This window comes from Perca flavescens, chromosome 1 (assembly GCF_004354835.1).
Source record: "Perca flavescens isolate YP-PL-M2 chromosome 1, PFLA_1.0, whole genome shotgun sequence".
Taxonomy (NCBI): Eukaryota; Metazoa; Chordata; class Actinopteri; order Perciformes; family Percidae; genus Perca; species Perca flavescens.
Window position 1 is genome coordinate 7,843,753 of NC_041331.1, and position 25,703 is coordinate 7,869,455.

Sequence of the window (25,703 nt, forward strand, 5' to 3'; positions counted from 1 at the left end):
CTACAGGCGGGCTTTCACCCGCAACCCGATAGCTGCTGGTAAGTCAATACGCAGGAACACCAAAAGCGGGAGGAAGCGTGGTTAATATGTGTATTGATACCGAGATGTCTACACAACTGTGTGAGTCGATTGACTTCAAAAGGTTCGCCACTTTACTCGAACCAAAGTTCAAAACACCTGTTCATGTATGTCTTCTTAAGTCTATTGGATATTTAGGTTTTTTCCTGGCACACGTCACTTACACATTTTGCACTTACTGCGGCATCTTGTGTAGACTGTTTACATATTTGTGCTCATCATATGTACATTTTATGTACTGGTGTTATTTTTGAATACATTGTGAATACCAATTTATAAAATTGTGATGTTTTTGTTGAATTATTATTACACAATACTTTTTCTGACCTTTTTGAATCTTGCCCCTGACAAATAACCCATATTAATAAAAAAGACTAAAACTAACTTTATTCAAAAAACAAAAACTAAACGTCAAAAAAAGTCAAAACGAAATAAAAAAAAAAACTAATGAAAAATGCAAAACCAAAATAACCTTGGGCAAAACTCAGTAATGATGGTAGCTTGATCATGTTTTATTTGGTTTAATTTTGGTGAAATGAAAGTGAAACATAAAGGTCAGCCCTCCACGGCCAAAACATTTTCATACAGACCCTAACATGACGTACTTGATTGTTTTTCCTCTTCTTTACGATGTGGACAGACCAAGCCCTTTTTTTACTGTGCCGCTGTGTCTCCTCCTGCAGCTCCTCAGATGATGAAGATAAACAGGATGAGCGGGTGGACAGCAACGACCCAGAGGAGATGTTCCAGAACATTCAGTACCAGAAGGAGATCATTGCCAACATTCGGACCAGACCCTGGCCAATGAGACGCAAGCTCAAAGTCCTAAAGTACCCCAAAGTGTGATTGTTCCCCCTGTATTTGTGGAGTGATTGTTTACTCTTTCCCTTCTCTTCTGCTCTTAAACACACACACACACACACACACACACACACACACACACACACACACACACACACTCACTCACTCACTCACTCACTCACCACCTCTCTCTCTCTCTCTCTCTCTCTCTCTCTCTCTCTCTCTCTCTCTCTCTAAGGATATTTTTACTAATGAAAGGGCTCTGGAAATAAATGTCATTGAATTTAATGTGAGTGTGCCTCTGCAGCTTACCCACCAAAACTGAAAAAAGGTATACATGATGAATGTATCCTGCTGTGTAACTGTAGACAACAAAGACTATGCTATTTGAACACATGAATTTGAGTCATACAAACTGCTACTGATTTACCTAAATCTCTTTCTTATTATTTTACCTCTTGTGCTAAATGAGCATCGCTTACAGCAACCCTGTCTCCTGAAATCTATGCTTTACTACTAAAAAATTAAAAAATTAAAAAAAGTATTGTCACTAAACGTCACTTTTGACTTTTTAAATAAATATCTTTGCCCAACATTTAATACAGGGTTTCCGCATGGTCTTAAAAAGTCTAGATTTTCCAAAAGTATTGTGTTTTAGGTCTTAAATAATTTCAAACAGGTCTAATTTTTCCTACGTCCATATACTTCTAATGCTCTACCTCTAATGCTCATTGAAATACTTTATTTATATTTTTTCTTCGGTGTTGTAGTTCTTTCTTTCAATATAGTCCAAATATAATTAGCTGTATATGTACAAATTTGTATTACTCCGTGTTGCTTTTATTCAATTTGAATACATTTATTTACTTTGCAAGTACTTTTGTGACTGTATTTCTGTTATGTTTTTGACAGAATAGAACCCAATTGCAGACACAACTCAGAGCCGGAGAAGGGTTAACAGATTTATTCCAAGTTCAAGGTTCCAGGTTTTACAAAAAGGGGATGACAAGTCCAGGTCCACAGAGGTGTACAGGTCCAGGGTTCTGAGCAGGAATAATACCGTGTGGTCCAAGTGGTGGTGTTGAGTCCGTTGAGAGGTCCAGTATGGCAAGCAGGATTGGTGGGGGGCAGGAGTGAAGTGGAGGCAGGAGTCAGGTTCCGATATACTGTAGCACAAAAAGAACAATAAGAACAGGCCAAAAACACAAAGAGCAACTAGCAGGCGTTATCAACAGCAAGTCTAACAGCGGCCGTAGCCGACAACAGTGAGTCATTTTAAGCCAAGAGAGGAGGGGCTGTAAATTGAGACGAGAGGACTGTGAGTTGCAGTGCGTTTAGCGATTGTTGCCGTAATTCTAAGCCAATAAAGTGTGTTCAGTCGGGTGGAGAGGACGGCAAGGTAGTGTTATTTTTAGTGGTTCCTACCGTAATTCTAAGCCGAAAAAGTGTGTCTGTCAGTTGGGTACAGAGCTCTGCGTGAGCACATGCTTCTATGACTGTCACTATAGCCAGCATTTAACGTTAGCTACTCCGCTGTGCTGTGAAGTAATATCTGGCTATGTGAGGGAAGCGTCTTTGTTGTGGATGCTCCTTCAGCGCGCTTTAGAGGAGGGTCTGGCAAAGCGAGACTATGGATGTCTCAGCCTGGCAACCTCCGTGGACTGGGGAGGAGGTGGCGGGAGACGACTCGCCAGTATTTTGAATTTGTATCGCAGTAACTATTTTAAACACTAGCTGTCAGTATTACATATTACCCCTTTAATAAGAGCCTTATAAGGCCTTGTAAGATGTGTATTAACAAAATTATATGATCATATGTCTATCTAGCCTAAGTGTTAAAGGAACACGCCGACTTATTGGGAATTTAGCTTATTCACCGTAACCCCCAGAGTAAGACAATTCGATACATACCCTTCTCATCTCCATGCGTGCTGTAACGCTGTCTGACGGTTCCAGCATTAGCTTAGCCCAGCACAGATCCTGCAGGTAACTGGTTCCAACTAGCCTACTGCTCCGAATTGTGACAAAAGTGACAAAATAACACCAACATGTTCCTATTTACATGTTGTGATTTGTATAGTCACAGCATGTACAAAAAAACAACGTAACATGAGACACAGCCATCTTCTAACAGTAAACAAACTGGGAACTATATTCTCAGACAGGCTTGCTGCGAGCATATCACTATATTCTTCCGCCTGAGAATATAGTTCCCGGTTAGTTTACAGTTAGAAGACGGCTGTGTCTCATGTTACGTTGTTTTTTGTACACGCTGTGACTCTATAAATCACAACATGCAAATAGGAACATGTTGGCGTTATTTTGTCACTTATTCGGAGCAGTAGGATTGCTGGAACCATTACCTGCCTGGTCTGTGCTGGCCTGATGCCGCTGGAGCCGTCAGACAGCATTACAGCACGCACGGAGATGAGAAGGGTATGAATCGACTTGTCTAACTCTGGGGGTTACGGTGAATAAGCTAAATTCCCAATAAGTCGGCGTGTTCCTTTAATAATACCATCATTAACTATGCTTTTTGCAGCTCCCTCTTCTGGACTGAGCACTACATGTGCGACCACAAAGAGAATAATCTATAAAACATCAATTTACAACTAATTGTAAAACGGTATCTTAAAATAATGAGGTAAATTATATATTGTAAAAGATATTCTGAAACCGTTATAAACAGTAAAACATCACATCAACACAAATAGAGCTAAACTTAATTGTAACTTAAAATCTCTGGTGGCTGCAAAAAGCATAGTTTACTATTAAAAGGTGCATAATAAATTACTTACATTGTTCTTGCTTTAGATCAGATTGCTTCAAGAAACATAATTATCTGTAAATAAGCAAAGCATTCTAATGAACGGGTTCGTAGGATATCGTATGAACTTACGATGACAGCTGGCCAGGCACGTGGCGACCAGTAAGTTTAGCAACCTTTACAGTTACATTTAGCCAAGAAAAGGTGACTGTGAGCCGTGTACCGGTCACCATTAGGTTACAGTTTAGACAACAAAAGGTGACTGTCCTGTGAAGACGACAGTGACATTACACCAAAACGACTAGTTAAGATTAGAAAAAAGTTTTTGGTTTGGATTAAAACATAGGTCCCCTTAAATAGTACTCCCAGGACACGAACACCTGTTTCCTGGGTGAAAGTCTTGTTTTTGCCTGGACAAGAACTCCGCTCCCAGACTTGAAAGTGCTGTGTTTTTATATTACCACATAATGTTAATAACCTTCTTATAAGGGCCCTTATTACGTATCAAGTAAAACTTATTGCAAGGACCTTAATATGAAGCATTACCTTGCAAGAAAGCAAATTCAACATGCTGTCAGTGAATGTTTTGCAGATACATTCATTAATTGTTTTTAAATCTAAAAATAAGTAAAATGTTGCAGATTAATAGTACAGGAATGTCATTTTGAGGAGACAGGGTTGGTTATGGAGTCCTGCAGCTGCATACAAACTCTGTTTACAACTCAGAGGTCCATTGGAGAATTGGTTGTGTACATATTCAGTTCTTTCTATTTAGCTACTTACTGTAGATTAGGCAGAAGACGTAAAAATATACATACATGGTTATTATTATGAGACATTTGTATGAGATGGGTTTTGTAAATGTACAGCAGGATTTGAACTGAACTAAATTTTCATAATTATTTTTTAAAATATACTTTGCAGTACATGACCATTTGCTACTGTTAGCCTCTGTGGAAAATGGTTCAAAATAAGTGGAATTAGTGTCCAAATGCTACACGAACCTTGTGAATGTCCACCTTTCTAAAGAAGCTGATCCTTGTTGTGTTCAGACCAAAACTGTGAAGGCTGTGTTCTAACATTTGACATTGTCATTAGAGCTGTAGATGGAGAACAGGCTGAGCCAGTGAAAACTAGAGTAGATAGAGCTTCTAAGATGTGCTGAGTATGTGCCATGGATAACAGGTTTTATATGGGCAGTTTGTTATTACCGCAGAGGTTTTATTACCATCATCAGGGATGGGATGCAAGTCTGCGTTTTTACACCCTCTTTAATCTCAGGCTGAATGTCTGCGATTACTCCCGCTGCAATAACACTCTTTTTTCACATCATAAATTTAGATTATTTTTTTTTTAACCTAGATTTTCCGACAAATTTTACTTTGAGTTACTTTGAATTTTGACTCTACCATCATCCCTCACCCTAACAAAATGGAATATAATAAAAATATTAAATCACAAAATGAAACCATATGTATTCCACAATTGTGAAACTACAGTTGCTTTCCATTGGAGTGTGTAAAGTGCATGTTGCGTTTCCTCATTGATTAAGACATGGCTCATAGCCCTCTGATGAATAGTCCCCATGCAGGGCTGTGACAGGATGAGCAGGTTTCACGATCTTATGGACTGTAAAGCTACAGAATCACTTTAGACAGTTTATTTTAATGGCACCAGTCTGTTGTGAATGGTTTAAGAATGACCTGGGTTTTAGTACGGTTTGCACTGTGATTAAAAAATGTTAAGGCCATATATTTGGCGTAAGGTATTAAAGAGTACTCACTTTAGAAAACACAAATCAGTAACCGATTTGCTTTAAACCACAGAACAAATATTGGAAAATAGCCTCATAGGAATATTACTACTGGAATAAATGTATCCAGTCCTCTACATCCTCACAACCCAGTCTCATGGCAGTTCGTGAAATGGTCACGTTATTTAATCTATTGATTCGTGTTCATGGGGATGTTTTTCTCATTTTTTTTGTGGTGGCCAGCACGAAAATGGGGGGGTCCCGCATGTGGCGTTTTGTTTCCCTGTGTGGCGTTTTGTTTCTCTGTGTGGCGTGCTGTTTCCCCGTTAACCGTCCCGTTATTGTCGCGCGTTCCCTGCGGCTGTCTCCCGGCGTGTGAGGCATCCTTTCCCCGTTGTTTTTTTCCTAAACCCAACCTCCGCCATCCCGTTATTGTCGCGCGTCCCCCGCGGCTGTGTCCCGGCGTGTGAGGCGGCTGTGTCCCAGCGTGTGAGGCGTCCTCCCCCGCGTCCGTATCCCGCCATGTGAGGCGTCCTCCCCCGCGGCCGTGTCCCACCGTGTGACGTTTGCTTTCCCAGTTAATCTCCGTATAGAGCATTTCGTGCCTGCCACCACGAAAAACGAGATTAACGTGTTGTTGTACACGAATCAATAGATTAAAAATAACGTGTTCTAATTTCACGAACTGCCGTGAGACCGTGTTGCTCCTCAACTGCAACAGCTACCGTCTATCTACAAGAGGAGGACAATGTAACATGTAACTGAATGTACATCAGTTACACCTGTACCATTTAAATACATAAACAGAGTGCATTTAAGTTCCGCCCCCACCGGATGGGAAAACAACTTTCTGCTCTCCATTGACTTTTATTGCGTCAAGTTCCCTACTCATCATTTCCGTCTGCTAGCAAACGAGAAAATGCCTAAAAGTTGCTGTGAAGTGTGATGCACTAACAACATTTTTCATAAGCTGTCAAACCAAAAGATACATACATACAGACGTTAGGAATCAGCAAAAGGGATTTGGTAAGACAATGGGATCCTGACACAAAGCTAACAAAGTTAAGCCCAACGTTATGTTTGCAGCAAGCATTTTGTTACCAAGTTAAATATCCAGATGTCAGGTTTAGGCTAGTCTCAGTCTCCACAGCGCTGTGGAGGAAGGAAAGTGTTGCTCTTCAAAATAGTCTAAGGAAGGAACTTGTTTTGGTGGAACATTTGCACCCCGCAAAAGAAAGAATTAAATTAACTATTTCCACAATACAATAACGTGAGCTATTTAGATTAGCTAGATACATGGTCAAACCTCATTAGCTCTTACCAGTGTATCACCGTGTGTACTTCGTCTGCAGCAATCCCACCAATCGGTCCCAAAACGTCTCAGTTAGAGAGTAAATGGTGTAAACATATTCTTTGTAAATCTTTACAATAATTCCCTGAAAGAACCAAGCAGGCCTGCCTTGCTGCATGACCAAATTTTCCTTAAAACTTCTCATTTTTAGCCTGTAACGTTGCTCAGAGGTTCCAATTAATTTTGCTCGATGGGAACAGAGTTTAAAGACAACTCAAAGAAAGCGGAAAGGGACATCCAGTGGAACTTCCTGCGGTTTAACTATCCCGTAAATGAACCGTCTAACCGAGATTAGTTCTGCTACTCGAGATAAAACTCTGTGTCCACTGTGTGGATGGAGATAATTTTTGTCCCAAAACGCCGCTTACAAATGAAAACGTAGTAGTGTGGATGTAACGTAAGTGTATTCATTGAGCCTCCATCTGTGTGTCTTTGTGTCGCAGGCAGGCCAGAGAGATTGTTCTGCGGTATGAGGGCCGACTCACCAGAACCAGAGGTTACCAGACCGCAGGAGCTGATGTATGTACACACCAACCATTCACTGTCATTTACACTTCAACATGTAGTAACACTGATCTGATCCCAGTTTAGAATGCAACTTTGTGAAAATGAAAAACAGTTTGTAGTCATCTATTAGAATTTTCACTTATGTAAAATGTTGCCCATGTTAACCTTTTTAGGTGCTTCATATATGTAGAAACTAAAGAACCAAAGTGATTTTAATCATTAATGATAAATTAAGAATATTAGCAAATCACAGGATGTCTCCAAAATAGCTCTTTCATTCCTTCTGGTTTAGAACATTTCTTGTACCCTCAGGTTTTTTTTGTAGATCCATTGAGCAAGGTAGATGGGACCCATCAAGGGCAAGACACAACATAATATGAACCGATCTTTGTTTCAAGCAGCCACAGAGACAGATCATGGAATGAGACGCTCCCATAGGTCTCATAAGGTGTTCAAGCAGCAATTCCGAACAAATGTTTATGTTTATAGCGGCGGTGCCTTGTAGTAATTTTGACAGGAGCAACGCCGAAAGTAATGTGACAAAGTATAAGAGCGACAAGTTCCTCATAAGGAGGCCAGTTGGGATTTTGGAAGGTTTAAACTACACACCTAACTTTTACACAGGAAGTGAAGTAACCTCTGATATTAACCCAAACCACTTTTTCTTTCTCTACTTTACAGAATATCATGTAGTACGTAGTAGTTTTGGTGCCTAAATGTAACAAAGTAGAAAAAGTGGCAAAAACATCCCCAAAAAATGCGCCAAAAATGCGTACAAATTTACAAAAAAGTTGAAAATAGCATAGACAAAGATGACAAAAACTTCAAAAAAAGCAACAAAAACTAGGTGGGACAAAATGTATTGGGAACCTAAATTGATATGCAGGCCTTATCAAAGTCTGCGAGGGGCCGGATTTGGCCCGCGGGCCATGACTTTGTAGGAACAAACGACCAATATCCTCGTACAGTTTGGAGGACTGGTTGCGTGCAATACAAGGACATATGAATTTATTTACGACGTTGCAAAGGTGGATCAGAAGAGAACCGATTTTGGTCCACAACACGCACAAAATACAAATGGTCGTAACTATGGTGCTGCAAATATGTCATATTAACAACAAAGATGGCTGTGCTGTGGCTGACTCGACATCCTCTTTCCTCCAGTTAGTATCTGCAGCTTCAGTGAAATATGTGCTGGACACTTTACAGCCACAACTCCACTTATTCTGTCTGACTGAATGCTGAGAGGAGCTTCTTTGTGTTATTTCACTGCACTGCAGTAACTTGACCGTGAGAGCCAGAATGATAAAACATGTTGGATTTCTTTTGTGCAGGCTGCTGAGTTCTGATTTTTAAAAAAAAAGCTGTTCTCCTCCTGTGAGCAGAACATGCTGTATATAGCTATATGTACTCCATCTATCATCATCACGCACTCGTATAGAGAGAGGAAGACCGACAAGCAGAGAGAAAGAGCTGTGCAGCTGTAGCACAGCAGCATGAGTGAATTTATGGCCTGTTGTTATAGCTCAGTTTAATTAAAATGTTCAGGCTGCTCAGGCCCCATTAGAATAAATTGACTTTTAGTGGGCAGTCTGATGACGAGTTATTAATTCTGCATTTTGGCTCCCAGTTAATTGAAAATCAGAATTATTGGTCCAGCTGACATGCTCTTGATTAATAATCATCATCTTCTCAGTTCTGATTTTATTTGTTATCACATCATAAGACGTGAAGAGCTTCACAGAGTCACATTGTTTCAGCTCTTATGTGGTCTACATAGACATGTGCTACAACATGACATTCTGCATAATGCAAACTACATGGGACACATTTTCAGCAATGTAATATAACATAAACTTTGTAATCTATTTAAATTTTCTAGGTTTTTAATCATCGTTTGTCCATAAAGTGGAAACTGCATTTAATGAAAAGCACTCTGTAAATGAAATGTAAAATAATAATAATTATAAACCGTTTTCTGCCATCCAAACTAATCAGATATTAACAGCAGTCTGCTTTTCATTTGTGCACCTTACCAGTACGAATGGAACCATACACTGTAATGACAATGATTCCAGCAACACTGGAAGGATATGACATTACAGATTTCTATTGTTATAAAAAAGAGGTGACGTTTATCTGGAACCATTGCTTGATGGTCAAATATATTCCCTGTCAACATTCCCATTGTGTGAGCTGTGTGTCAGTGAGACGTTACAGAAGTTTCTCAGTCCGGTTTCTCCTCCTGCAGCTGCTGAAGAAACTTTCACGCGTGCTTTACAACATTGTGGTTCTGTTCATTCCCTGGGAAGTGAGGATCAAGAAAATTGAAAGTGAGTTGTCTGTTTCAAGTAATTCTATCACTGGATAATGTCCAAAATGCCCAAAAAGAAATGCAAAACATAATTTCTTGTGTTTAACATTAGAGGTGTGACGAGATCTCGTCCCACGAGATTCCGCGAGATTACAACGTGATGATATTTGTCTTCGAGGTTAAAAGTTGGGGCACGATATCAGTAGGCCTACAAAAGTGCAGAATTACGTCGGTACTACCGAGGACAAGTTCATCGGTGCCAAATTGAGAGCGCGTAAGCGCAAGCTTCTCTGTCCTCTCTGCATCTTTCACAGAAAGCGGGGCTCAGCTCCGACACACACACACACACACACACACACACACACACACACACACACACACACACACACACACATAGTGCGTCTCACTATCTTTGTGGGGACCCATCATTGACATAATGCATTCCCTAGCCCCTTACCCTAACCTTAACCATCACAACTAAATGCCTAACCTTAACCCTTACCCTCACCCTAACCATAACCTAATTCTATCCCTAATCCTACAACCAAGTCTTAACCCTCGAACAGCCCTTTAATGTTGTGGGCTCCAGCATTTTGGCCCCACAAAGCTGTCCGGACCCCACAAGTGTACTGGACTCCCGGATTTTGGACCCCACGAATGTAGTTAAACGAGAACACACACACACACACACACACACACACACACACAGACAGACAGACAGAGCGAAAGTTACTTTGCCTCTACAGTTTCTTAAAGTCACAGTGAATCACAGCAATGCCGGTAAAGTGGCAAAACTTCACGCAGACACGATTTGCTGCAATAAAATATAATAGCAAGATTGCGGTGCAGATAATGTTTACTTCCGAGACAGACAAGTGTTCTCTCTTGCCCTGGTGACTGACTGACAGGTTGAGGTTGTACAGGCAAGCCAAGGGAACTTTATTTCTATAGCACCTTTTAGCAACAAGGCAATTTAAAGTGCTTTACCTAAAACAATAAAGAACAGTTAAAAACGGTCAAGAAAATGAAACAATAAAAGTTACAGTGCAGTGTAAGAAATGAATAATATTTTGATTAATAGGTTGTAGGGACGGGTTTGTGAGGAGAGAGGGATGCCGCAGTTATTGGGTCTGAAGAGGTTAGTTATACAGGTGAGAAGCCATTTGAGTTTGTGGAAAAACCTTTTACAGTGCTCATTTTTCATTTTGTGACTTTCGATTGAATAAAAGACTATTTTTCCAGTCATATTTCTTCAATTAAGTTTTCTTTCAAATAGTGTTAAAATCTTGTCCCGTTCTTGTGAACCCAATCTCGTCTTGTTTCGTTTCGTCTCTTCTCGTCTCGTCTCGTCTCGTCTCCTGAGCTGAGTGTCTCATCATACCCCTATTTAATATCTGTAAAGTACTGTCATATCCAGGGATGTAGTGGCAGTTGACTAAATTTAATTTGACTTACCTTGACCCAATCAGACAGTTATCCATCAGTAATGTCATACTATATGGTCTAAGTCATATGAGGCCGGCCTGACTTTTTCAGGGCTTTTTTGAAAATATAATTGATAGTTGGTATTACTGGTTGTGTACCACTACATCACTTCTTGTGTGTGAAGTCTATGCAACATGTGAGCCAGTCTCACCCAGATGTTTCTTCTTTCTTGTCGAGGTCACTTTGGGTCGGGCGTGGCCTCCTACTTCATCTTCCTGCGCTGGTTGTTCGGGATCAACATCGTCCTCACCATCATGACTGGAGCCTTCATTGTCCTACCAGAGGTCAGCAAGTCTCTGGCACTGTATACTACCGAGGTTGATGCACAGACTGTAAGTGAAGCCAAAACATCTGCATCGCCCCCTAGTGGCAGGCTGCAGTATAGGTCATAAACCCCACCCCCTCCATGTTAGTGGATGGGACATTTGCCAAAATAAGTACACAACAAATAAATTTCTCCCAAAGATGGTTTCTGTCATTTTGGGTAGTTCTGATCATGCAGATGTTTCTTCAAGTGTTGATTTTGTTTCTTTTAAAGTTTGGTTTTTATTAGTTATTTGATACTATAAAAACGGGGCGACACATCATAATTGACAGCTGTGAGTGACTCGCGATTGGTTTGATGGGTGTATGGGCGGGACTTTAATATAACGGCTCCACCGCCTGATCCCTACTCAGCGGACTCTGGCTCCAAAATTGCAAGATGGCGGCGCCTTGTATCCGGGAGATTTTTGGCTTCACTTTTGTACAGCGGGAGGAGGTGGAGATGTGTCATCCAGCTTTATAAATGTCTATGATACTATACAAGTAATCATAATACTGCATATCATATGTGAGTCATACTGTAGGCTTAACAGTGATTTATGATTTGGTGCTAACATTTCCCTTTTGAAAAAGCCAGGCCCTCCCAAGAATTGTTAGCTTTTCTTTGGATCCTCTCCTTGACCTTAACACACTCCACCCAACAATCATTTGACATTGTTGAGTTGGTACAACTCTATTCGCAATTAATAATGCAAATCAGAATAAGAAGCAAAGCACAAGTCACAACAAATTTTTAAAATGGTATATCCTCATTTAAACTTTAATGTGTAAATGGAAATGTTTCACTTTAGGCACCAATTCATACATAGACATGGAATTAGCAAAGCCCATATTCAATACTATTATTCTGGCTATACGCAGTTTTATTTATTATTTTTGAATAAAGATTTGCTAATAAATGCTTATTACAGCCACTAAATGAATGAACCGGGCCAAGGTAGCAGCACTGCTGATAGATACTGTGGAAGAAAAAGTTCCCTCTGGTCCAATTCAGTGGCTGGTTCAGATGAGTTTTATTCACTGCACAGTGGAGAAAGAAACTCACAAGCAGCTGTAGGATTCTCTCTGACCAGAATGAGTTTTCTAGTCAGGGTTTTATACAAAGTTACAGAAAGCAACAGAATATCAAAAGCTGAGAAGGCATTCACTCACAAAACTGCCTAGTAGATTTACATAGACCCAATACTGTCTGCTCAAACTATTGAAAAGCGGTCCTTGTGTGTGAACACACTGGAGCCGGTTTGGACGGTCCTTTATTTTAATAAAGTGTGATCTCTGCTGGAGTTTGGTTCAGGCCCTAAAAGAAAAGGTCTCACCAACAGTAGTCTCGCTTTGCCAGACCCTCCTCCAAAGCGCACTGAAGGAAGGTCTGGCTAGTCCACACAGCATTCAGGGATGGGAGGAAAACGTGCTCTGGTTTATTGGCATTTCTTTAAACCAATCAGAATCGTCATGGGCGGTGCTAAACTCTGCACAGAGGCTAAATAGTCGTGTGAGAGAAAACTCAGATTGGACAGATAGTCTAGCTTGTTGTCCGGATTTACCCTGCAGGGATCTGAGGAGCAGTTCACCATAGTCCTCATAAATCCACCGAATTTAAAATTCCAACACAAAGAAAGCGGAAGGAAACGGAAAATACATGCATCCGGCGGAATATCCTGCAGCACCGGAGCAATCCCGGAAGTGGAACGTCAAGGATATAGACTACACTAACAGTGAGCCAAGTACAATGCTTTGTTTTAACGCTAAGCTATACCAAAAGGCAGACAGACTTCATTAACACAGGGAGACACTAAAAGTTTTGTTGTTCAGAGAAAATAATAAGAACTTAATCAGTGAGCAGGATAGAGAATATTAAGATAAAATAAGACTAAAACTGTTAGGTAATTCCTTTTCTTCTACAATACCCCACCCCCCAATTCTAAATATTAACAATAAATATGAATTATATTGGATAATGCTCTCTGACTTTACCTGGTTAGTGAGCTGTGGCATCGCATGGCCACGGGCCCGTTTCAGGAAGGTCTAACCCTGATCTCTGAGTTGATTTACCCTGAGATGGGAAACTCTGAGTTTTCAGTTCCAGAACAGCTGTTTGGAGTTGGTTCAATCAACTCGGAGTAGTTTCACTCAGAGTTAAGCGCGTGCACCACCACAATAAAAAGGCAGCATAAATGGAGCCATGATACTACGATTCACCATGGCAACAACCACAAACAAACTGGTCGGTGGAAATACTCATGCGCACATACCAGCGAGTTTGAATATATATTTTGTTTAAAAAAGCAACACGGCTGCTGCTGCGAAATAGCGAGAATTGGTGTGCCTGCTCCGGACCAGGTTAGGTTCACAGGCTCAGTTACCGTAGTAATTGACTCTGAGGTTAAGTTACGTCTCTTTCAGAAAAAGAAAACTCAGAGTTTCTCTCATCTCAGGGTTAACAAACTCAAAGTTCTCGCTAAACCCACCCCTGAAACGGACCCGTATGTTGATGATTCCTTCAGACAGCCTTAGCAAAGAGTGCAGTGTTAACTATGTAAACACGCGTTAAATTCATGTCTGTTAGTGTGATATGTGGAAGAAAAAGAAATAATGTAGAAATCTGGGGTAAGAGAAAAGATTAAAAGGCCCTCTGCTTCTCTCCCAAAAAAAGTCTTTAAACACTCCATTAAAAAGCTGTCACTTTCTTTATATATATTGCTGTGGACGAAGTACACATGAGCACAAATGTTCCACCAAAACAAGTTCCTTCCCGAGAGTGTTTAGCAGAGCCACCGTCGCTGCGTCCAGAGCTTAGTGCCGCCCAAGATTATTGTGATTGGTTTAAAGAAATGCAAACAACCCAGAGCGTTTTTCTCTCTCCTCATCCCAGAATGTATCAGTCAACTAACCAGACCTTACTCCACAGCGCTGTGGAGAGAGGTCTGGCAATGCGAGACTATTCAAATGCTAACTTAAAGAACAAACACTCCAGTTCGATCACAACAGATTTATTTTAAATGTAGAGTTTTATGGCCTATTTCTTTGAGGGTAATATACAAAACACTTGCACTATTATTCATGTTGTATTGATTCTTTGTTGACTTCTCCATCTCTGTAAATGATGTATTGTTGAATGTAATGTTTTGTTCAGTACAGATCAGAGAATCCTTAATGGTAGAGTTGGTAAACTATGATTCTCCAGCAGCTTCAGCTCAACCAGTTAAAGTACAAACTGTAGACACAAAGCAAAAGACGGAGGGAAACAAAATGCTGCTGGATTTATGTTTATCACTGACATGCAGACACGAGCAATTTCCCCAGACATTACTCATCCTATCATTCCCAATGCCTGAGCTTATTCCCTGGTTTATTTCTCCTTGTTGGGATTTACCTACCACTGTATCCTCTCACACATCCCTCCTTTATCTAACCTCTGCTTAGTGAGTAATATCATTCAACAGCAAACCTAGATGTTCTGTCAGATTCGATGTCTGTGCTTGTTTTGTGCTGTAAATTATGTGACCAAGTATGGAATGGAGGGTCGTCTCAGTTATTACTCACTTTTTATATCCCTAAGTGTGCCTCATTTTTAGTGTTACAATAGAAAAAAAACATGAAGTGCCATTTTAAAATGTTTAATCAGTGTGCCATATTAGCATTAAGCCTGACATCATCTGCCCAGCCCGCTCAGGCAGTGTTATTTCCCAAGTGCCACAATCTGTGAAGAAGACAAGAGTATTAGCCAATCAGAGGCAGAGTAGGGCGGGTCTTCGTGGATTGCGGATGGGGAAAAAGTTGGTCTATATCCACGACGTTCCACTTCCGGGATTGTTGAGGTGCCGCAGGAAATTCCGCCGGATGTCTTTCTTTTAGGCCGGATGTCCGTCATCTTCCTCTTTCTTTGTGTTGGTATTCTAAACTCCAGTGGATTTCTGAGGACTATGGTTAACTGCTCCTCAGATCTCTGCAGGGTAAATTCAGACAGCTAGCTAGACTTCTGTTGCACGACTAAAACAACTTTTGAACATACACATGTTCCACCAAAACAACTTCCTTCCTGAGGCTATTTTGCAGCGGCACCGTGGCTCCGTCCGGCACTTAGCGCCACCCAAGGCGATTGTGATTAGTTAAAAAATAAATGACAATAAACCATGTTTTTTAAGCATGTTTTTCTCCCATGCCGAAATGCTGTGTGGACCAGCCTGGCCTTCCTCCGCAGGGCTGTGGAGGAAGGTCTGGCAATGCGAGCCTAGGAAAAAGTCAATCAAACTACAGTAATAACAGGCTGTGCTCCTGCCAATGGCTGTGAAAGAGATCATTTGGCATGCTGATGAGAGGACACTTCTACATTTCTTACACACTTATTGCTATGTGTGCCATTGGTTAAGCTAACGCATGCCAATGGTGGCACACGTGCCTAAGGTTGCTGAGCCCTGTACTATAGATATGCTCGTATGCTCCTTATTTTGTTGTGGGACCCAGGGCATGCAAGTCAAAGGCAATATTTCTATATCACTTAGTTCTTTCCAGGATTATGATTAGGGTTGGACATCGTTTGTATATTAACGATTCTGATTCCAATTCCGATTCTTCTTTTCAATTCCGGTTCTTATCGATTCTCGATTCCGATTATTTGAGTGGTGGAGTTGAAACGGGTCACATGCTTATTTCACAAATAAGAGGAAAGTTTTATTTTGATTCAAAGGTGGGTTGCAGTTTGACGGGGCTTTTTCAATGTAAAATAAAGCCACACTAGAGCACCGCTTACTGTGCTCCATGGCTGCAACACAACAAGCGCCTAGCCGCTACGGAAACCATAACTTGCGCATGTTAAATTTGGAACCCATGATCAGATTTAAAACCAAATCCTCCAAATTCCAAGTAGGAATCGGTTCTCGATGCCCCACCCTAATTATGATGTATCTTTATGAGGCATAAACTATTAAACATTGTTTTATTTATTTCTTACATTGTGACATTGAGGGCCTGGTCACACCAGCATTTATAGCATTTACACTAAATACAATTCATCTGCATGGAATTACTGTCATTAGTGGATTCTTTCATGGCAACTAAGTAAATCTTACCTTGCACGGCAGCAGGATTATCTCGATATCACAAGATCACGCGATAATCCAACAAATCAGTCAGTCAGGCTTCAAGTAACACGTTTGTGTCTGAACAACCAGTGGTTTGGACCAATCAGCATCCTTTGAGGAGCTACTGGCCTCCAATGGTGTGATTTACGTGTGTGTGTGCTGGGTGACTGTTGATTCAACACAAAATGGCAGCTCCTAAAGAGTTTAGCATCAATGCTGCAATAGTGCAACAGTGACTGCCCGCTTTTTGAACGGCTCTGGTTCTGGAAGTGATTTTCCCCATTCAACATCTCCATTGACGTTTACGAAAATGCTTTTATATAAAGAGTTTTAAGCCTGGAACTAAGCCAACCAGCTACGAGATGAATCGTAGTCTCGCATTGCCAGACCTTCCTCCACAGCGCTACGGAGGAAGGTCTGGCTAGTCCACACAGAATTCCGGGATGGGAGAAAAACGTGCTCTGGTTTATGGGCATTTCTTTAAACCAATCACAATCGTCATGGGCGGTGCTAAGCGCCAGGCACAATGACGGTGCCGCTGCAAAATAGCCTCAGGAAGGAATTTGTTTTGGTGGAACATGTGTGCGTTGAAAAGTTGTTTTAGTTGTGCAACAGAAAACTCAGATTGGACAGATAGTCTAGCTAGCTGTCTGGATTTACCCTGCAGAGATCTGAGGAGCAGTTAACCATAGTCCTCATAAATCCAGAATGCCAACGCAAACAAAGCGGAAGGTGACGGACATCCGGGCAAAAATAAGGGACATCCAGCAGAATTTCCGGCGGCACCTGAACAATCCCGGAAGTGGAACCTCGTCGATATAGACTAGATGAACCATCACCATAAAACATTTGATTTGGCGCAAAAAAAAACATTTTAAAAATGGCAACAAAAGACAAAAGTACAAGACTGTGTGTACTCTCTCTGTGTTTCTTACTTGTATATACAGTATATTAAAGGTCTTTGATGTAATATCATAATGGGTTTGTTTGTGCTATAGCTGCTGGCTGGAGCTCCGTTTGGAACGACGAGGAGTAAAACTATCCCCAAGGAGCATCTGGCTTCAGCCCAGGACCTGGACACCATCTGGTCTCTTGGGGTGAGCCTCTCTTTCCTTTTACTGTTCTGTCAATAACACATTACTAACAGATACAATGGATCGTTATTCAAACATTACTTTACTGCCTCGCTGACCTCTGCTGTCTCGACTCCAAGGCCAGCCCCGCCTTCCACCAAGTATACTGGGCTTGTAAAGGCCTTTTATCATTATTAAATATCTGCATACATGCAGCTTGTATGTTGGGTCCCGCCCGCACGGCGAACATTAGATTGATTGTCAATAGATTGACCATTGATTTTGTGTCTTCTCCCCTCCCACAGGGAAACTAGTTATTTTACTGTGTAGTGTTAATAAATATGCATATCTGTCGGTAATAAGTAGCAAAATTACGTTCTAGTGCATAATTACATTCAAGTGCAATAATTAGTTATTCTAGTGTAATATAAGGGCAAAGTAACATTGTATTAATTTCACTTATTTTAGAACGTGTTGTTGGCTGTAGGTTTGTTTTGCTCAGGTTGTTTTAAATTAAATTATTTCCTTTCGTTTCCCTGTCTTTTAATGCAATCTCTAACCGATTTCATGTTAAAGTCCCTGTGATTGGATCCCTCAGGTCGCCGTAGGAGAAAGGGGCGGGGCACAACTATTACCAACCTCAAAAAATCTTACTCTGGATTCCAGTGGAGTTTTGTCCTGTAATACTGTTTGTCAAGGGGCCCATTTATAGATATTAGGGCTGTCAATCGATTCAAATATTTGATGATTGTCCATGGTTAACTCATGATTAATCGCAAATTATTTGCAAATGTTTTCATCTGTTCTAAATGTACTTTAAAGGGGATATTTTTCAAGTTTTTAATGCTCTTATCAACATGGGAGCGGACAGATATGCTATTTTTGTTATTATTGCAATGATCCAAATAAATGTCCAATGCTGTCTAAAATTTTCTCCAGAATAACCTTAGAGGTACTGTATGTCAATTTGGTCAACTCAAGCCAATCAAGCAACAACAGATGGACACGTATGCGCCCATGATATATTATCCAGATTGACCTGCGCGGGGGAGGAGGGTTCTCTGCATCAGCCATATGCTTGACCAGGAAATTGGTATTTGAAACTGGACATACTCCGGTGGTAACGCAGTTCACATCAACAGTATATGCAGATAACTTTAGTCTTGTGGAGAGAACCATCTGGAAGGGCTTTGAAAATGAGCATGCCATTCAAAAGACCCTTTTCTTTATCCATTTCTGCTCAAGGAGCTTTGTTTCTCTCCTCTTCATAGTTCTTTCTCTGTCCCTCTGTCACTCTATTAACTCTGGTTAATAGAGGAATGTGCAATGTAGTATGCAAAAATATCACAGTGTACACAATGCAAAGAAAGAATGCAAGGCACTTAGTATTGCACAGTGAAGTTGAGATATGAAAAGGCACAATAAGCGGGGAAACAGAGGCAGCACGTCCCGTCCACGAATGTCAAGGGTCACACCCAGGTGCGTATTAAGGGTCAGACATGATCATTTGAACATTCATTCTTGTACTAGTGTGGAGGGTTTATCAAAGAAAGTCAAAAAAGATCTCCACACTTTAATACATTTCTTTTCAGAGCCCCGTAGCGTACATCAGATTTTTTTCAAGCTTCAGATTAGACAACACATCCCTTATCCAGTGGGAGACTGAGGGTGGGGCAGCATCCTTCCACTTCATAAGTATCAGGCGGCGTGCAAGAAGGGTCATAAAGGCAACTACTGAATGGAGCTTTGTTTCAGCTAGCCGTCCACAACATTACTGCTGCATCGCTTACTTAAAAAAAAAATTGTGGCTTTAATTTTAACAGCCCTAATAGATATACTACATATTTGGTTGTAATTCATTTTTACATATTATTACATGATCTAATCAAAAGCCCCTTTCAGATATGCACCTTGTTACTTAAAAGTGCTGTTACTCTAGACCAGGGGTCGGCAACCTTAGGCACGCGTGCCACCATGGGCACGCGGGACCTTAACCAATGGCACGCTGGCAAGATGTGTGCAAGAGAGTTATTGATGTGTTGAAATCATGGTTGAAATGCTGAAGCACTCTCTCATCCGCATGCCAAATTCCAACGTTCACAGTTGCCGACCTCATAGGTGCCGATACCGTGGGTGCTCCGGAGCTTGAGCACCCACGAAAAATACTGAGCACCCACGTGTGCCAGACTGCCAGTTCATTTTTATATTAATTTAATATTAAACATTGCAGGTGGTGCTAAGTGGAGCGTCTGTCATAGTGTGATTGGTCATGTCGGTGGCATTGATTTATAATTTCCCACGAAGCTGATTAAACTTCTCATCACCAATCCTATCTGTGAGAAGTGGCGCTGTCCTGAGTTGAAAGCTAGCTTACTTTACGGCGTGTGTGTTCGTGTCGGCCGCTGTCCATTTCCTAAGGTTCTGAAAGGCAAACATTGTTGACTACTTTTTTTTTTTTAAACTGTGTGCGCGTGTGAGCACCCACGGAGGAAAACATGAATCGGCACCTGTGCGCGACCTGTTATTTACGGTAGTTTGATTGACTCATGTCTCTGACTGGGAACAATACAAAGAGGATTACCAACGGCCGCTGGGGCAGATGAACTAACGCTAGTCTCGTTACTGTAAGGAGGCTACAATTAAACCTTCGTGAGTTAAAAGTCAATACTTATCAATGCACTCACCTGTGTAGACCGGCATCAACATGTAGAAAGCGATATTTCAATCTGCTCTGTCTGCTCAGTCCACTCTTGTCCACCGCACTGTTTTACGCAAACACAGCTACTCTAGTCTGCAAATAGCTAATTTTTACAAAACGAGCTAAAAGAAAAGCTGTCGGTTTGTAGTCTATTTTTCTTAGTTTGCAGGGAATCTTGACATTTGGACAAATTCTTATAAACTTAAGCTGTCTGAAGAAACCATCCTCTCCGCTGGAGCGGTAAATATGCATGCATTATTAGACCAAAACAAATACATGTGGCTACTTAATATGCACGTGAATGACGCAATCGTTATGTTCTTCATTCTCGATAATGATGCTGGTTGTGTTATTATTTTGCCACAGCATCGTTTCATTGAAAATGAGGCATACAGGACCTGCTTATCAGTCCATTCGTCATTAAAGCTGGGCTTTTCCACAACTTTTCGCTTCAGGCTCTTTGACAGTGATATTTTTGTCAGCCCATTTTCCACCAATCAGGACTGCATACTAAAACCATGTTTCCATAATAATAATATACAATAATAATAATAATAATTACAAGGTCCTGATTATTACAGATTCCCTGGATATTACATTTTGATGTGATGTCATGAAAAAAATTAATATTAACATGGCACACTAATAAACAAGAAATTTGGAAAAGGGCACTTCATATCAAAAAGGTTGCCGACCCCTGCTCTAGATGTAGTTGATTTCCTTGTCATCATGTGCTGGACCTTCTTGTGTGTGTTGTGAACATGTGGGTGTGTGTCTGTGTTGTGTGTGTGTGTTTGATCTCCACAGGGCTACCTGCAGTACTCTGTCTTATTCTATGGCTACTATGGCAGGCTGAGGAAGATCGGCAGCGCAGGGTACCGGTTGCCCCTCGCCTACTTCCTGGTTGGGATGGCTGTGTTTGCCTACAGTTTCATCATTCTGTTAAGAAAGTAATCATTTCGCTCTTTACAACTCATATTGATGTGATGAGGATTTTATGATGTAATAATATGATGTAATGCCTGAGGATGACTTTATGATGACTGTTTTAGATAACGATTTGATCCTGTAGTGTGTCAAGTCACAAAATATGTGTTGCTCATTGAAATGGCCTGCCCACAGCATTTAAAACCGCACACTTAAAGAGTGAAATTGATTCATTTCAAAGGATGGCCGTACGGCTGGGCACTATATCAATATTATATTGTTATTGTGATATGAGGGTAGATATCGTAATATGGCATAAGTGTTGTCTTTTCCTGGTTTTAAAGGCTGGATTACCGTAAAGTGATGTCATTTTCGGAATTTACCAGACTGTTCTAGCTGTTCTATTATTTGGTTTTACACACTTTGTCATAATATCCACATTATTGATGATTATTCTCACAAATCACATGTTAATGTTAATATTTTGCGAAAGCACCAAATGTCAACCCTACAATATCGTTGCAACATCGACATTGAGGTTTTTGGTCAATGGTATGCTGATATTTGATTTTCTCCATATCACCCAGCCCTAGGTTGCTGCAATCAGCAAATCTGCTCCCAGCGGTGAAGTAAATCATCACAAATCTTTTGCTCAGAGTTCACCTTTTGGAAACTTTGACATGCAAATTAGTGCTGTTGACCAACAGCAAGCCATTTTTGACAGTGCTGACTTTTTTAGGTGACGGAGAGTTGGAGGGTCAGAAACAGAGGAGGCTGTTTTGGCTTATCACTTTTATATAACCCTGCTCTGCCAGTGTATAAACTGGTCCACGAAAGAGGCAGGAGTTAATGGTACAAATATGTGTCTTAAACAAACTACTTATTGTTTAGGGAGATCGAGTTGCTTGTAGAGCTATTGACTGTCTAGCGCTAGCATGTTGATTGCCAGCTACCATATATATACTGTATATATATATATATATATATATATATATATATATATATATACTGTATATGTAGATTCCGCCCCTGGCTTGTGAGATGGTGTGACCTGACTCAGCAGTTTAAAGCCATTATAATGTCTCCTAGAGGCAGCAATGTTCATTACACCACACAATGCAAATACAGTGAACAGGACTGCACATATCTAGGATTGATAAATTCTTAATTTTTTAAAGTCACTGAGGTATGATCACGTTTGTGTCTGCCAAAGGGCAGGTTAAGATGTGACAAAATCATTCATACTCTACTGAACAGAAATGTCCACAGATTCCATGGATGGATGGTTTGTCGAGAATCTCACTCTGAACCAAAGTGTTGGACTGACCAGCTGACTAGCATCACTCTCTTCAAAATATTGCTTTGATAATATATTGTATGGTATTATAATATGCTCTGAATAATAATGCTCCTGCAGAATGGCAAAGAACTCTCGTCTGAGCCTGGCCAGTGCCTCGGATGAGAACTTCACATTCTGCTGGAGAGTTTTCTGTGCCTGGGATTACCTGATAGGAAACCCGGAGGCTGCAGAGAGCAAAGGAGCCGCCATCGTCAACAACATCAGGGTCAGAGACACCCACACACACACACACACACACACACACACACACTGCACACCCACTGGACTGTCCATATCCAGTTACATTACCATATAGCTTTATTCACCGTCCAAGCAAGGGCATCCATTTTCCCCTCTTGTATTTATGTATCTCTTACACTTTTCATGCACAGAACTCTATAAACCAAACATTAGCTAAGTTTCCATCCACTTGTCAATCGAAATATCTGAAGTTTGGTAAAAAAAAAAACTCTGGTGAAAGTGTGTTTCCATCCAACGGCTTTAAAGCGAATAGAAACGTGTGCGTAATGACTGAATCGCACAACATTCAAGCAAACATTTGCGAAGTTTTGCTAGCAAAAATGGATCGCGCCATCTACCAACAAATGATCAATATTGCACAAGTTGTAATAGTGCTTATGTGCCAGCTGATAGCGACATATCAAGCTATAATAAGAAATTAACGACGCTATCAACACATTGCTATGATGATACAGATGCAGATGCACGTAAATGCCCGAAGACAACGGAGGCGGCCTGTGGTGTGGGAACGACAGCGCTCCCAACTGTTCTGGGAGATCGTGGTTCAGAAACACTTCACAGAAACCCTTTGCAAGTTCCTGATAAATTATGGCATTTCTTAGATTTTTGCTAAATTAAATTGAAAAAGTCTCTCGTCTCCTCGTTCGTCCACTTACATCTGTCTTTGTTGACACCCACCATGTTTTGTTGCTTCTTCTTTGTTTTGTGGCGTGTTGCAACTATAAAATGACCTAAAACTTAACTGCAATTCATTATTTATTCGGCAAATAACGTTCCATCAGCATTTATCGCATAAGCTGTATATCGATCAAGATAAAATCTGATGAGACCGAATGTATTTCCTTTGAGTCGATATTCATGAAATTCAATCGAATTTTACTGTTTCCATAAGGCATTTTTCATTCGATATCACTTAATTCGGATAAAAATGTGCGGATGGAAACATAGCTATTGTCACTGACTGTGTTTTACTCTGAAACTAACAACAGCAGTGCTAATGAATGCTAATAACAGCATTGGTCGTCACAACATAATACCAAATGTATTTCTGCACAGGAAGCCATTGTTGAGGAGCAGGAAAAGAAGAAGGATACCAGTCTGTAGGTGTCAGTTATTTGTTTCTTGTTTTCTCTGCATGTTCTTCTTCTTCTTCCTCCTCTGGGCTTTTCCCCCTTTTAATCGTGTTCAAACCCAGCTGGTTTGTTTGGTTCTGTTCATCTTCTCTGTTTCGGCGTAGCTCTCAATCGCTAGGCACGTAGCTAACGGTTGTCTGACACGTCATGACTTAGTGTTCATGGGAAATGTAGGATTAGTACCACAAGCAGTGTTGTCAGATAAAGATTACGTTTCCAAGGCAAAGACACACAAAATTGCCCAAATTTCTTGGCAGAAAACTGACTTGTTGCATTGTTCCTGCAGCCGGACGATGCAAACAGACGCTTTGCTTCATTCATCACCGGCTAAATTGGCTAGTAACTTAAAAAAGTTACTAGTTGCTACTAATTTTTAAAGCTCTGCATGTTAATGTATGTAAAGATGTTGAGGAATTACTGTGAAATTCCAGATGTTTGAAGATGAAGTGTGTGCTCTTTCACTGATCAATGTATTTCTGTGCCTTTGTGTTTGTTTAGGGCGGTTCTGATCAGTCTGCGTATCTTAGCCAACATCCTGGTGCTGCTGTCCCTGGCCGGCAGCATCTACATCATCTACTTTGTGGTGGACCGCTCTCAGAAACTGGAGCAGGAGAAGCCCGAGCTGACGCTGTGGGAGAAGAACGAGGTAGCAGAGCAGACATCCTCATCCTCCTCATCCTCATCATCATTAGTTTGATTAGATTATTCAACATACGATACAGTTCCAGGGAATCAATGAAAGTGGAGAGGCAGAGGACAGTGTCTATCTGCGTACTGTATAATCTAGTTTTTAGTTAAAATTTGTTTTTTGGAAAAAAAGAGAACCCAAGTTCTGTGTCACTGGCTTTTAATGTCCTCCCTCTGTGCAGGTGAGTGTGGTGGTTTCTCTCATCACCATGATTGCTCCGTCTGCCTTTGAGCTGGTGGCTCAGCTGGAGATGTACCACCCACGGACCTCGCTGCGCTTCCAGCTGGCCAGGTACTCCATCACTAAACAACTTCTGCCTAATGCAGCACTAGTCTTTATCTACGACGTTCTACTTTCGGAACCTCTTCCGCCGGATGTCCCTCTTATTGGCCGGATGTCCGTCACCTTCCGCTTCCTTTGTGTTGGCGTTCTAAACTCCGGTTGATTAATGAGGACTATGGTTAACTGCTCCTCAGATCTCTGCAGGGTAAATCCAGAAAGCTAGCTAGACTATCTGTCCAATCTGAGTTTTCTGTTGCACGACTAAAACAACCTTTGAACATACACGTTCCACCAAAACAAGTTCCTTCCCGAGGCTATTTTGCAGCGGCACCGTGGCTCCGTCTGGTGCTTAGCGCCACCCAAGACGATTGTGATTGGTTTAAAGAAATGCCAACAAACCAGAGCACGTTTTTCTCCCACCCCGGAATGCTGTGTGGTCTAGCCAGACCCTCCTCCACAGCGCTGTGGAGGAAGTTCTGGCAAGGAGAAAGTAATGCAGCACTAACTACCAGGGGTGGGAAAAAAAATCTTTGACGTATGTATCAGGATTTCTTTTGGCGCCAATTTTAAAAATCGATTATTTTCCCCAGAATCAATTTTTTTTTTTACTAAAGTCACCTAAATATGTTCTGTTTCTACAGTACCGCCGATGGCGACTACATCATATCCATTTCCAGCAAAACAGAGCGAAAGCAGAAAATGCATAAGATCCATGTTATGTTCTTCTTTAAGAAATGAAATAAATGTCAGACTGACAGACTGACTGACTGACATGTGATGTGCATTCTTTTTAGAAAACAATTAGTTTTTAGAAATGTCTCATGACATATACTGTACTTTT

At 41.0% G+C, this 25,703-nt stretch overlaps 1 protein-coding gene across 1 annotated transcript in view; it reads left to right on the forward strand.

Moving 5' to 3' along the window:
- tmc3 (transmembrane channel like 3) overlaps window positions 1-25,703 on the forward strand; it is a 72,031-nt gene that overhangs the window by 16,734 nt on the left and 29,594 nt on the right. The window contains exons 2-11 of the mRNA XM_028576936.1: window positions 762-908; window positions 7,194-7,269; window positions 9,509-9,590; window positions 11,234-11,340; window positions 17,460-17,558; window positions 21,040-21,182; window positions 22,577-22,724; window positions 23,816-23,859; window positions 24,391-24,538; window positions 24,762-24,871. Coding sequence (XP_028432737.1) covers window positions 762-908; window positions 7,194-7,269; window positions 9,509-9,590; window positions 11,234-11,340; window positions 17,460-17,558; window positions 21,040-21,182; window positions 22,577-22,724; window positions 23,816-23,859; window positions 24,391-24,538; window positions 24,762-24,871 — 1,104 coding nt within the window. The remainder of the gene's footprint in view (window positions 1-761; window positions 909-7,193; window positions 7,270-9,508; window positions 9,591-11,233; window positions 11,341-17,459; window positions 17,559-21,039; window positions 21,183-22,576; window positions 22,725-23,815; window positions 23,860-24,390; window positions 24,539-24,761; window positions 24,872-25,703) is intronic.